The sequence below is a fragment of the Antedon bifida genome, chromosome 9 (genome assembly GCF_963402885.1).
Source record: "Antedon bifida chromosome 9, ecAntBifi1.1, whole genome shotgun sequence".
In the NCBI taxonomy this organism is placed as follows: domain Eukaryota; kingdom Metazoa; phylum Echinodermata; class Crinoidea; order Comatulida; family Antedonidae; genus Antedon; species Antedon bifida.
Window position 1 is genome coordinate 13,542,631 of NC_136234.1, and position 14,635 is coordinate 13,557,265.

Here is a 14,635-nt window from a genome sequence, read left to right on the forward strand (position 1 = left end):
CTCTGGTGTAAATCCATTCTCTGTCATGTCTTGCAGACTTACGGCCACTTTATAACTACACACTGTTAACACCAATCTGCAACTTCTTGTTCCATTATCCTCTGGTGTAAATCCATTCTCTGTCATGTCTTGCAGACTTACGGCGACTTTATAACTACACACTGTTAACACCAATCTGCAACTTCTTGTTCCATCCATCCTCTGGTGTAAATCCATTCTCTGTCATGTCTTGCAGACTTACGGCCACTTTATAACTACACACTGTTAACACCAATCTGCAACTTCTTGTTCCATTATCCTCTGGTGTAAATCCATTCTCTGTCATGTCTTGCAGACTTACGGCCACTTTATAACTACACACTGTTAACACCAATCTGCAACTTCTTGTTCCATTATCCTCTGGTGTAAATCCATTCTCTGTCATGTCTTGCAGACTTACGGCCACTTTATAACTACACACTGTAACATCAATCTGCAACTTCTTGTTCAATTCATGCATCCTCTGCATACTGTTAAACTGTGTTACTGATTTGACAACTTAATACCAATATAAAATATTCTCTGATTAAATAGAGTAGCAACGAGTAACAGAAAAAAATAACACAAATTTAAACAGATTGTACTACTGCTTTTAATATTCGTATTTACGTTTTGTGAAACATTGCTAATGATAAACATGCGCCAACTCAGCCGTGGAAGCACATACGATTTTACGATTTATATCAATACGGGTTGTAAAATATCCATGACTTATACGACACTCTTTACTATAGGTAAGATATAGCAAACTATACAACCCTACAACGGCATATGACAAGCAACCATATTTGTGGCTTATTATATACAAATGTATTAGTAATACTATATAATACAAAGCACTGTAACTTAACATTTTTAAGTACAAAAATATGAAAACATATGCACTTCGTTACTGCATAGTTCTGGGTTTTTCCAGTTTTTTTTTTACATGCAATACGGGAAAAAATTTCACAAATTTGTAGATGTTCTGATATAGGAACTATATCTATATCAGAGGATTTAAGGAATATATATGATATACTGTACGAGATAAATACATATTTTCAGGAAATATATACAAAATTTAATCTCACAAAAAGCAAATGAATTCTTTTGTAATATTTTGTGATTTACCTAATACAGTTCTCACAACACTGAGCTTTCGTTGGATGACAATAGACAAAGGGCGAGCGTTAAATTAACAGAATGGCGAGCGTTAAATTAACGGAATGGCGTATACTAGCGTCTCCTTCGTCTACTGTCCAGACACGAAAGCTTGCTAACAATTAAAACATAAGGAACAAAACAAAATCTTGCAGACAAGCCTCTAATCAAACTAGAGGAAAATACAAAAATAATTAATTAAACTAACCAATATTTTATATAATTTGGAAATATATACAGACAAGTAGCTAACTTAATCCAGACAACTATTTGGTATAAAATGGTGAAAATTAACTGAACAAACTTAATACATAATTAATGAGATGCACAAAAATAAAATTTAATTTTTACAATTCGATACCAAGTACCAATGTATTTACGTTGCTTACACCCCATTCAGACCATCATTATATTGTGTTAATTCCACTCATTTTGCAACCAGGTGTCAAAGGTCACCAATAATATCGCAATTATTACCTATAAATATTATATGCTACACCACGTAATTGTATCATAACGTATTTCACAAGCACAGAGTGGCTGAAATTCTGTGACCTACTATACTCTATGAATGTGTCCGAGGGTAAAGTAGATATGTCCGAAAGTTTGCATAATCAAATCAATATGCGACCGAGCACAATATAATGGTCATCTGAATAGGGAAAGGGCAATAGACTAAACACAAAACAATCAGCAGTTCGAACATACACAAAAAAACAACAAAAACCTATTTGTTTCAGATCATATATACAGTATATAACAATCCTCATAGGAAAATATTTCAATTAAAATAAAATTAATGGTTTCTTTGATTTTATCTTTAAAACCTTCACCAGTCCAGCTGGCTCCTTACTGTAGCAAAATAAATACATTTTGATTGAGTAACAAAATTTTACTTGTAACCAAAATGAACTGTAATGTGACATCATAAATTCAGAACTTAATATTAATAATTTGTGTAATACATTTTCCCCAAGATATCTTTACATATTTATCTGCCAGATTTATTTATTCTTGAACCAAATACAGTTGAAACCCTTATTAGGGGATATCAATGGGATCCAACAACATGTCCCTAACAGGGTTGGCCATGTTAAAACATGTCTCTCATTTATTTAATATGAAAGTGTCCCCTTAATAGAGGTATCCCCTGAATATTTGGTATAATATTGTTAAAAATGGCACACTGTCGTACCTGTCAGTTTTAAACTGCTTGAAAATTGATTACTCTGGCCAACTCAAACAAATGTGTAAAGATAAACCAAGTAATTTATTATAATAATAATAATTATATTTCACAAACCTAACATTAAAAAATAATTGCCCTTATTATTTGAACAGATTTTGTTACGATTTTGTTATGGTTTCGCCAACCACTAAGTGTATTATTTGTAAATTCTATAGAAACAAGTTAAAAACAACAATACAAAAAGTGTTAACAATATTACACAGAAAAATATTTCCCCAAATTCTTCTTAAAGCACTGTCTACACTATCAAACTAGTTTGACAAAAAAATGTGATGCGATGGTAGTGATATGACATTGTCCATCCATAAAATTTGATAGTGTAGACAGAGCTTAAGAAAATAATATGATTGTTTATATATATTATTTATTTACCAAATAGTTTATTTATTCTTTGATTTTCCAAATGTTAAGTTTAATTTTATCTTCAGAATTTGGCAAGAATAGAAAGAAATCCACCTTTTAGTTAATTATTGCGGCAACATTTTGTTAGTTTAACGAAGGACTTCTTATCCGAAAGTTGTGCGCAAGATTGTGGTAATTATTTAAATGGAACGGTTAGTAAAATGTGTATGGTATTTTGATATTAGTAATTATTAGTGTTTTAAACATAAAAAAAAAAATATTAAACAACAAGAATTCTTATAAAAACATAGTGGTGCTCTGTTTACAGAAATTCTACAACAAAATAAACATTTCAAAAAACTAACAAATAAATTTAAAAAGTATTTCAACAGTGAACAATTGATCTATCAACCAATTAATCAATTATTTAATTGATCTATTAAATGATACCAATTCATCTATTAATCAATCAATCTATAATTGATCTATTAATTAAATAACTGATCTATCTATAATCAATCAATCAAGCTATTCCATCAATAAATCAACCAATCAATCATTAAATAAGTTATTCCATCGATAACTCAACCAACCAGATTCAATTCATTTCATCCCTTTTGAATCATCTCCTATAACATATAATTTGTCTCTAAACGAATTAAAAATTGGGATTATTTATAATTCAGAGAGTTTAAGCTCCAAAAATACCACATATTGAATAACACAACATACACTTGAGAATGTATTGATTTTGTGCAAAGTGATAATAATAGAAACAGTGGTGTTTGTAAAACAAAAACTTCAGAATTGGTTTTAATTCAATTAAAATTGTTGGACTTACTTTTACAAATTACTCTTCATTATGGTTTTATAGTTGATATTATCCTGAAAATAATTAATGAATCCAAATAATTTTATTGCCAATATGCCGCAACTAAATACTTCACATACAAATAATTTCATTAGATAACTTTTTCATTCAAAAACTTTGAATTGCAAGAAAATTAATAATTGCGATAAAAAAAAATGTATATATGTAATCATTGTATTTATGATATTACAAATGGGTATACAAGTCTTAAGCTCTGTCTACACTATCAAATATTATGTGACAAAAAAATGTGATGTGCCCATATATGGACATGATGTTGTCATATCACTACCATATTTAAGCATATCATTTTTTTGTCACATAAAGCTTGATAGTGTAGACAGAGCTTTACTTGACGCATTCAGAAGGGAAAGTGTGCATTAGAAGACATACTGTACCCAATTGGACCAAGTGACCCAGTTTAATGTATAATGATCATATATTCCTTGGTTTGGAAGATGAGCATGACCTGAATAATGGAACAAAGCACCTTAATCATTACAAATAAATACTTTTCTCCATCTTTAAAAAATGTATGTATTGTATTTAAAGTACAGAATCAGGTATAACCCACATTGGGGTTACTCTAGGTCATACCTAAGCCTACACAGATGTATAAGCCTACCTTGGGATAACCCCACACTGTGGTATTATAATTTGACCCATAGGCTAACACACTAGGTCATACCTAAGCCTACACAGATGTATAAGCCTACCTTGGGATAACCCCACACTGCGGTATTATAATTTGACCATAGGCTAACACACTAGGTCATACATTAAAGCCCACACAGATGTACAAGCCTACCTTGGGATAACCCACACTGCGGTATTACAATTCAACCCATAGGCTAACACACTTTATGTGTATAAATTCCCTATATCCTGCTCGTGTTATACAAGATGGTATTTATAAATTGAACTTTTATTCTATATTGTATTAATATTTTTACATATTTGATAGTACTATACATTATAAAATCACAGTATCATACTGTGCTATATTATTATTATATGTTATTATATTATTGTGTCATTACTTTCATTGTCTCAAAATTCTGAAAATTGACCAATTCGCTGCATTTAATTTTCGCAGTATAACTAATTGATTGTCTACTGCAAAGCTCTTTATTTTTGCAATTGCTTTAATTTGAAATGGTCTATTTTTATTTGCAGGAATAACTAATTTAGGGTTTATGAATAAAAGTGCTTTTTGTTCAGCTATTATATCCTATAAAATCATTAAGATATTCATTTATTTTTATCATTAATATCATATATGACAGAGTATTATAATCCCATGCTTCAGTATAACCCAACTTCTAATTCATACCTTGGTAATTCCATTGATAATGCAATCACTAATTTACACCAAATTTTATACCCAGGCCTCCCAGGACTATACACTTGGTCATCTACAGTAATTGTTAAGCTCTGTCTACACTATCAAACTAGTTTGACAACAAAGAAAGTGCCGAAATATGGTACTGATAATTACATCATCGAGTCCATATATGGGCACATCACATTTTTGTTGTCACATACAGTTTGATAGTGTAGACAGAGCTTTATACCCTGTAATGTCATTGTTCACCCACTAAATACAGTGGTTTAGAAAATGTATAAAATACCTACAAATTACTGAGTATTAGGTCCTACTTAAATTGGCCCACTCGACAAAAGTTTTCTTTACAAGACATCGTACGGGATATATACCACTTGTTTTTGACGCGACAATTCAAAGATTTTGAATCATTTATTTCAGTGACGCTCAGAATCGAAAGTGATTTGATTTATAAACATCCAAGAAAATAAAACACCATTGTTTCATGAATGAATGAGTGTCAATTTTACCTTAAATGTAACTTTTTGCTTCAGGATAAAAGTTGTTCTTGTTCTAAATACACACACCTCACAGGGGCATATCCAGGAGAGGGTAGCGCTAAATGGGCGCGCACTCCTGCCTTGCGACAGGTTACATTTTGATATCTATTTTTGACAAGACTATTAATATTATATGTTATCGCGTCCCCTGTTTGAAAAATCCTGGATCCGCTCCAGTCTCCGTATACCATCAGTTGTATTACACACACCTAGAAGTTGTACTATTACATAGCGCCCTCCTATCCATCATATAAATATCTTAAATAACATATATATATATACTGTACATGGAGTGGATTGTCTACAATTCTTAATAACATCCACAATACGGCATTTGGCATTTGAATTTGAAGGATAAAACTATATAGTAATTACACCTAGTTACCCCTAAAAATACCTAACAACCCTAAGCAAGCACCAAACATGTAATACCTGTTGACTACTATTCTCACTTAAGTGCACTTGACAGAAGAGTGTCTTGAGTGTACTTGACTGAAGAGTGCCTCGAGTACCCATACTCAAATGTAAACAAGATTCTCACTTGCCATATGAGTATCTTTCTTAAGTGCATACTCAAATGTAAAGCTCATATGTCTGTTCTCACTTGTCAGAAGATTATCTTAATGCATACTCAAATGTAAAACTCATCTGTCTGTTCTCACTTGTCAGATGAGTATATTGAGTGCATACTCAAATCTAAAACTCATCTGCCTGTTCTCATTTGTCAGATGACATGAGTTTAACTCTCTTACAAGGTGAGTATTAGGTTAATATCATATACGTTATTTACATGGCAGTTGAGAATACAAACTGATTCCTATGGACATAGAAGTATACAATGGAGTTGGCCATTTAGTTTAGAGTAAAAAATCCCTACACACAAGTGAACTTATCAATATTAAGATACAGTTGAGGAGAAGAGCACTCTACACTCTAGGATAGGATATCAGACGGTTTTAACACACTTTACAATATAAACACAACATTCTTCTCCACAAATGTGTTCAGGGCCGGCCTTGCTCTAACAGAATACTTGCACTGTTTTTTCCAATCTTGCAGTTTTGTATAAAAAAGCATAGCACCACGTTGAAGATTACAATTGATCATGTAACATTTAAATTGCTTCTGAATGACCTCTTGATCTTTGACCTATGACATATTTCATCCATATAATACATTCATAAATAGCTGCTGGCTTTTGAATATAATTTGGTCACTATTGTACAATTAAAAGTCCAAATGTCATAGGTCAAGAGTCAGAAAACACAACAACTGGGAATTGCTTAATGTGGCTATGCGTTTGTGCCGTCAGCTGGAAAAACTTTACTCCTGTTAATTCATTGCCGTCGATGTTTACTGTAAAAAGAAGACAAAAACTGTAGATTTACAAATACAAAAAAAGTTTTAAGCTCTGTTTACACTATCAAACTAGTTTTATCAAACTTTATGTGACAAAAAAGTGTGATGTGCTGAAATATGGTAGTGGTATGCCCAAATATAGAAATGATGACATCATCATGTCCATATATAGGCACATCACATTTTTTTGTTCGATAGTTTGATAGTGCAAACAAGGCATTAAGTCTTAAAAAATGTATTGACACTCTTCAGTTGGCTGGAAGATTTGTTTATACTTTTCTTTAACCTGGTTGACAGTGTGTGCACGTTATACATCATTTTTGTTGTGTTTTGTACTTATATTTAAACGCATTGTAAGAGGTCGCTTCTTGCAATGATATAGGAAGGTTATTCCATACTTTCCCACCAGCCACTTGAAGTGACATATTCATTTTGCTAACATTTATCTTGGGTATAACTACATTTAAGGGTTTTGCCATTCGAGTATTGTAACCATGTCTATCAATGATTAGTTCAACTTGATCTGCTAGACGTTGAGGGACTAAGCCATGAATGCATTTGTACATCAAACAAGATATTGAAAATTCACGCCTCTGTTCAAAGGATATTAATAACGTACCTGTGAGAGAGTTACTCTGCGAGCGTGACGTACATACTAATCGATAAATACCATCAATAACCTGACTTTTCTCAGAGTCTTTGTACTTCTTACCAATACGCATTACTGTCAAAGAGAAAGCATACATTTGCAAGATTACAAGATTTATAATTATTGTTAATATGTTTTAAGTCTGGCGAGCGGTTAATATTGATCCTGTGATTATAATCGCATAGAGACTATTTGTATTTTGCGCTATATAAATTTAAAACCATTACCATTTTACAGGAATTACTACATATACTTCTAAGGCCTGGTATGATGTAAAATATTACGTAACACCCATTATTTTTGTGATCATTGTTGAATCGCAAATGTAGCAAAAAATGATGTGCGAAAATATTGGGGCTTTACAGTATATGGGATAAGAAAATGTATATTATGGTTGAGTCTGTGTTCTTAATTAGATTGACCTGTTTCAACTAGGGGTATGTAACTTGGTATCCAGACAGGTAAATTTCTTCCATTTTTATCATACCTTGTTTCGTTTTCTTGTTTCTTTCTTTTGTCACTACCGTCATTGACAGCGACGAATCCAATTGGTCCTTTGACAAGCGATTTACAATCAATGACCTGAATGTTGTCTTCAATGAGGACTTGTCTTTCTTCATACCAGAACACATTGGCCAATACTCAACTTGTAAGTCCATCAACTCTGCCACTGCTGCAGCCGCCGGAGGACTGGTACTGAATACAAGGAAACATAAGTACTTTTATTATTTATAATCAATAATCACAGTTTTCACAAGTTGAGATGTACACCAGTGTTTTGTAACTAAGATTATACTTAAAATCTCAAGGAGATTTATAATATGATAAGTGCATGTGTGAGTAATGAAAAAAATGTTATTGTATTTCTAGTGAACATGACTTAAAACAAAAACACTTAAATTTAATTCTAAAGCTTCGCTCCTACTTAGACGTATGGGCGTAAGCACGCCGCAAGTAATATAACCAATCACACCACAATGATTCATCCAAACGCCACTTGTGATTGCGTTTTGTCTACATGGTTGTGTTGCGTCCAATTAGGAACCAAGCTTTAAGGACCATTTCTAAATTATTGTATTACTGTAACTGCAGCAACATTTTGCTTTCTTACACTAAAACAGTCCTGGCTTTGTTTGTATCAAACCTGTTAGTGGCGGTAATTATCGCTGTTCGTTTCGATTGAATAAAATAAAAAAAATAAATAAATAAATAAAAACTAGTTTATGATACAAGATTTATTTAGTTTTTTGGAAGGTAATCATACATATTTCAGTGACTCAATCTAAATTATACATTAAAATAAATTTTTTTACTGCAGGAACTTCATTAGAATAATTTTGATATGACTTATAATTTTGCTTAATAAGAAAAAAATGAATAGCTAGTATTATATACCAAAAAAACCCAAAAAACTAAGTAACATAAAACTTCTTATCAGAAGTTAGTTCAAATAAAGTCAACTGATGATAGCAACAATATATGGCTTTATGGTCTAACAGTCTGATACTTTAAGGTGCAGGTTCAAATCTTCATAGATATTTCATACAATAAATAAATGGAACTCTTCTTGATGAACTTCCACATGTTTGATATGAAGAGATCATGTTTTGAAAATATTACATTTTTTTCCCTAAAATATGATTGCATTATTTATGAAATGTTACTTTAGTTTATAAATATTATTCATATAAAGTAATTTGATACAGAATATGCATTAAAATTCATAGAGAGAATATATTACAACAAATGATATGATATCACACGAAAATAAACTAGCTAGAAAAATTTAATTTTATTGTGCGTGAAACATATTGCGATGACATGCTTAATCATTATTAAAGAAAAATAGTAAAATGATCAAAATTTTAATTTATGAAAACTGATATAGAACTCCTTTCAAGTGCCCCCTTGCATTGGCCGTATGCGTTCCTTTAATTAATAGGAGGGGTTCTAATGTGTAAAGCCTGTAACCAGGAGTTGTAGGGTTCGAAATAACCCCCATTTTTACTGAAGTGCCCTTTTCAAACTGGAGACCAGCAGTTAAAATTTTAGTAAATAGACTGTCTTAAGTCTTGACAATTTTTAGCCAATCCTATCATATCTATTAGGCCTAAATATCTTTGCTTATGCTTTTACTTATTTGCATAAAAAAGAACCCCGCTGCCAAAATCCTGGCTACATTTAAATCTACAAATGGTTGTGTAAAATGATAAAAAAGAATATAAAACAGTAAAAGTGTAAACAAAAACGTCTACACTATCAAAATAGTTCGACAAAAAAAGTGTGATGTGCCCAAATAATGGTAGTGATACGCTTAAATATGGTCACATCACATTTTTTTTGTCACATAAATTTGATAGTGCAGACAGAGCTTAAAGATGATTCAACATTTTGTGTGACCCAGTCTTTACACTCAAGTGCTCACCATTTTTGTTTTATTCACATGTCGAGTTGTAATTCATTTTAACATTCTTATCAGACGAATTTGTATTTTTATGAAAATATATGTCACACGTATATTGTAATGTAACCTGAAACTTTTTTTAGTATAAAGAAACTAACATTCCAAAACAATATCCTAATATACTTAGTATTGCATTGGCAAACATTGAAATATACAATAACTATTTAAATAATTCAATTCTAGAATTCAATACAAAAGTTTAAAATAAGTAAATTTGTCTTGTTGTGCAACATACTTTATATTAAAGTTATAACTTGGTGCATTCATAAGATAATAAAACTACAAATGATTTTTAGGGACAATGTCAAAATTATTGTACTGCAGTTACTTCAGTAATTACAGTAACTATATTTTGTATAAAGCATGTATTATAATTATTTAGTAAGCTTAGTTTTTGAGATAATCACACAAACTGTTTTACTGCAGTAACTACCTCATAAACAATGTTACTGCAGTAACAAATGTAGTTACTGCAGTAACTGCAGTAGAATAATTTTGACATGATCTCTTAACAAATATGAAGACATGTAAAATAAAAATATTTAAAGCTGTACTAAAAGAAATTAGAAAAAGGAGGTATTTACATAGTAAAAAAATGATAACATGAAAAAAACGAATGGAAGTATAAACAAAGATGTGAACAAATAATTTCTCTGTACAATAAATGCTATATGAAAATGAAATAAAATGCATAAAATAATTACACATAAATAAAATATTCTGCAAATAAAAAGATTTAAAAGATGTCAGTAAAACATCAGAGTTCTGTACTTGCTATAATTTCAACAGTTTTTTACACATCATTCTGCACGCATGTTTCTAAGCATACGCAGAATAGGTTTTCCGACTTAAAGATGTATTGTCCCTTTGACTAATTCCAAACAAATAAAAAATAAAAGATTTTTTAAAAAGTGGGTCATTTTGAAGTATCATAATAGTTATTAACTTTCACCAAAAATTAGTTGAAAAAAAAATCATTTAACTGAAATACAGACGTTTTTTTTTGTTCAAAAAATAACATATCTCATAATGCAACACGCTTGTTTGGCTACTCTGTATGCATAATCATAAAACTTCCTCGCGATCTGTGTAAAAAACACCTTCTCAACCGTGACGAGCTGTAAACAATCCTAATTAGCATCATGCATAATGCATACTCGTGGTTTGAAATCTTTGTTTACTTTCGCTTGCGACGATTTTCCAGACGAAATGTAATCAAATTAATTTACCTGTTAATTATGTAAACTTGATGTTTTTGGTGAAAAGTGAATAACTTTAATATTACTTTGATATGGCCAATTTAAATTTAGAATATTTTGACCTTCATTACAGTTGTGTTAATTACTTGACGTGTCGTGAAAAATGAAAGGCTAGAATATGCTTTTTTATTTGTACATAATTACTGTTTTTAATCAAGGATTTCTCATACTTTTTGGCCAAATATAATATTATTATGGGAAAACAAATAACAAAATAAAATAAAATAATACATGCAACTGAAAAAGACGCAACGATTTATGCAATGATGATAAAAAAAATTGAAATTGAAATTGATGATAAAAAACAATAGTTTTTAGTGTTTACCTGACAAGATCAACTAGCGAATCTCTCCTTTTGGGGAAATAAACATGCAGACAAAAAGAACAAACAGAAGGGAAGAAAGAAAAACAATACCGTCATGCTTTAATATACATTAAATATACATATACTGGCATTTTAAAAAAACAATATAACTCAACATCTACAACCACAATTATTATATTATTATTAGGAACAGTTCACAACACAATTCTGGTCATACAGTAAAACTACAAAGCAATAGTGTATCGGCACATGCCTGCAAATCATTCCATGTTGCGATAGCTTACGCATTAGTGACAAATTAATTTCAAATTGGAGTAGTAACGCTGATTGGTTTAGGTAGGCATGTCGAGATGTTAGTATGCTCTATTCATTTTTATGTAGTCTTTAGTTTCTCTACGGCCCAACGTCACATCCTAAACTTTCTTTTCACCACAAACATACCCCCTTCACCCCAAATAAGCATGTAAAATATAGAAAACAATAACCCAACTAAAAAAAGATGAACCGTCATATTGAGGACTGCCATAATAGGTGTGAATGCATACATTATTATTCCTGATAATGACATCATTATCAAAACATATATCCATACTTATATTACATGTATTCAATTTGTTGATGAGTTTGAATGAGTAATTGTTTGGAATAAAAGTTATATAAATCTGTATAAATACCTTTGCTGTACAACGTTATTAGTGATGGTGGCTGGACTTGACGGTGGGGTTGGACCCTCTTTGTCTTTAGGACTCGTTGACAGAGGAGAAGAACCATCCTCAGGTTCTAAAACAGAAACCAAATATATATAATTCAGAAATAAAACTGATCATCAAATAATTTCAATTGATCATGTGACCTATAGATGTGGACTTGGGTAGTCATATTTGATTCTTCAGGTATCAAACACCATTTTAAAACTTACCAGAAAATGATGATGCAGATGAGCTAGAGGAATTTGCCCCAATTGTAACGCTCTGTTGACAAAAAAAAGTTCAAGTCATTAAAATTAAAGTTACGTGATATTATAAATCAATTATGAAAACATCATTCATTACTGACAGAAACAAACATTGACTTTAACAAACACTGACAGAAACAAGCATTGACAGAAATATAACCGAGAAAACAAACATTGGCAGAAACAAACACTGACAGAAACAAACACTGACAGAAACAAACACTGCCAGAAACAAGCAAAGGCAGAAACAAACATTGACAGAAACAAACACTGACAGAAACAAGCAAAGACAGAAACAAAAGTTGAAAGAAACAAACACTGACAGAAACAAACATTGACAGAAATAAGCAATGGCAGAAACAAACACTGGCAAAAACAAACACTGGCAAAAACAAACACTGACAAAAACAAACACTGACAGAAACAAACATTGACAGAAACAACACTGGCAAAAACAAACATTGACAGAAACAACACTGGCAGAGTTTATTTCTGTCGGTGCTTGTATCTCTTTCCAGTTTGTCTTGCTGTCAATTTGTCTGGCAGAAAAAAACACTGACAGAAACATTAAGCAAAATTAATTGTTTCATACATTGATGAATGGAATAAACTTTTGAGTTGACTCAGCCCCAGTATTTTTCTGTTTGTAGTTCACCATGACTTCTCCAATTCTAAGCTGATGGTTGCATGTTGCGGTGTTCAAGTACTTTGATACTCTACTCACGATTCCATGCGTATCTGTAAGAAAAGAATAATAATAGGGTTAAAAAATGCGTGAAAAATATATTCTTGCATTGATGTTGTTTTACAGTAATTGTAGTGTTGCTGTTACTTCAGTTACTGAATATTTACTGCAGCTAATTCTTCTGGAGCAATGCCCAATCGGAGAAAATATTAAAGGTAGTCTCATACAAGTTTTATTCTGTTTGGGAAAAACAAACAGGCTGAAAAATCATACAATTTTTGTTATCGTAGTAACTGTTTTGAATCAATAATAATTTTACAAGGACGTTGTGCAGGAAATCAACTATCATAATAATGCGTTTGTGAGATGGAGCTGTGTAAGCTTAGCAAGACATTAAAGTAAATGGCTTGATGGAAATTTATTTTTAATCAAGAAATTAATATCCAGTGTGTTTGTCACTGAGGTCATTTTTCCAGTGTCAAAAATGTTACCATCATTTCTGTTCTATTATCTATTCAGCAGCAATCTGTACAATTTCTGTTGATAAATTAATAACACTCTTATAATTTTGGACAAAGTGTTGATAATGATCCAGTTAACAAATTAATTAAACAAAATGTATTAATTATTCAAATTAATTTTGTATACAGTACTAACAAATTGCTTCCATCCGTTGAATATATATTGTAAATTAAAGTTTAATATTCTTATAAATTAATTATCTTTAATTTATACAAAATCTTATATATAACACCACCAATTTGTTGTTAGCAAAATTGAATTTATATTGAAGAACTATCTATCAAGCATAGGGATATATATATATATTTTAAATTAAGTGTTTCTTTTTAAAATAGTTGTAAGCATATATAATATTTTTTGTGTCTGATTTTATACCGTCTCTTTAAATGTGGTATAATTTGCAATTTCATTCCTGGTTCATTGCCTTGGAAAAGAAACAAATTTATATAGGCCAGTATTTAAATAGGACAGCTTTCACTAATAAGCTAATGAATATTCATGAAGACAATGACTTTTTGTAGACAATCAGTTTTTTTTAAAGACATTTAATTTGCTCACTCATGAATACTATATTAAACTGTATTGAGTTGAAAATATTTGTAAATAGGTCAACATTAAATAGGCTCATTCACAAACATTAACAGCCATTATGAAAATTTATGGAGATTGAGTTTACTATACTGCCTTTAAAGTTGATCGGTTATAAACTATTAAACCATTTTGGATTGAAATGTTTGTGAATATGGGTCAACTTTAGATAGAACAGCATGACACCAAATTACTTTACTTTAAAAGTAATGAAAATTAACAACCTCATCTGTGTAACATTTTTTTTCTAAATCTTTTAGTTGGTCGTTTACGAAAAGGTTATTTAATACTGTGTTGAATT

The 14,635-nt window shown here is 31.0% G+C and overlaps 2 protein-coding genes across 4 annotated transcripts in view; one reads left to right on the forward strand and one right to left on the reverse strand.

The window, feature by feature from the left end:
* Positions 1–14,635, forward strand: part of LOC144852162 (protein YIF1B-A-like) — a 238,405-nt gene that overhangs the window by 10,916 nt on the left and 212,854 nt on the right. The gene's annotated exons all lie outside the window — the stretch shown is intronic.
* LOC144852145 (phosphofurin acidic cluster sorting protein 2-like) overlaps positions 608–14,635 on the reverse strand; it is a 72,619-nt gene continuing 58,591 nt past the window's right edge. Inside the window, exons 15-21 of one of the 2 annotated variants that reach the window (XM_078709884.1) lie at positions 13,132–13,277; positions 12,504–12,555; positions 12,259–12,364; positions 11,585–11,611; positions 8,024–8,232; positions 7,507–7,611; positions 608–6,884 (exon numbers count right to left, since the gene is read on the reverse strand). In XM_078709884.1, the coding sequence (XP_078566010.1) occupies positions 6,778–6,884; positions 7,507–7,611; positions 8,024–8,232; positions 11,585–11,611; positions 12,259–12,364; positions 12,504–12,555; positions 13,132–13,277 (752 nt within the window). In that variant the 3' untranslated portion in view covers positions 608–6,777. The remainder of the gene's footprint in view (positions 6,885–7,506; positions 7,612–8,023; positions 8,233–11,584; positions 11,612–12,258; positions 12,365–12,503; positions 12,556–13,131; positions 13,278–14,635) is intronic. The other variant, XM_078709885.1, reaches the window with a different exon arrangement.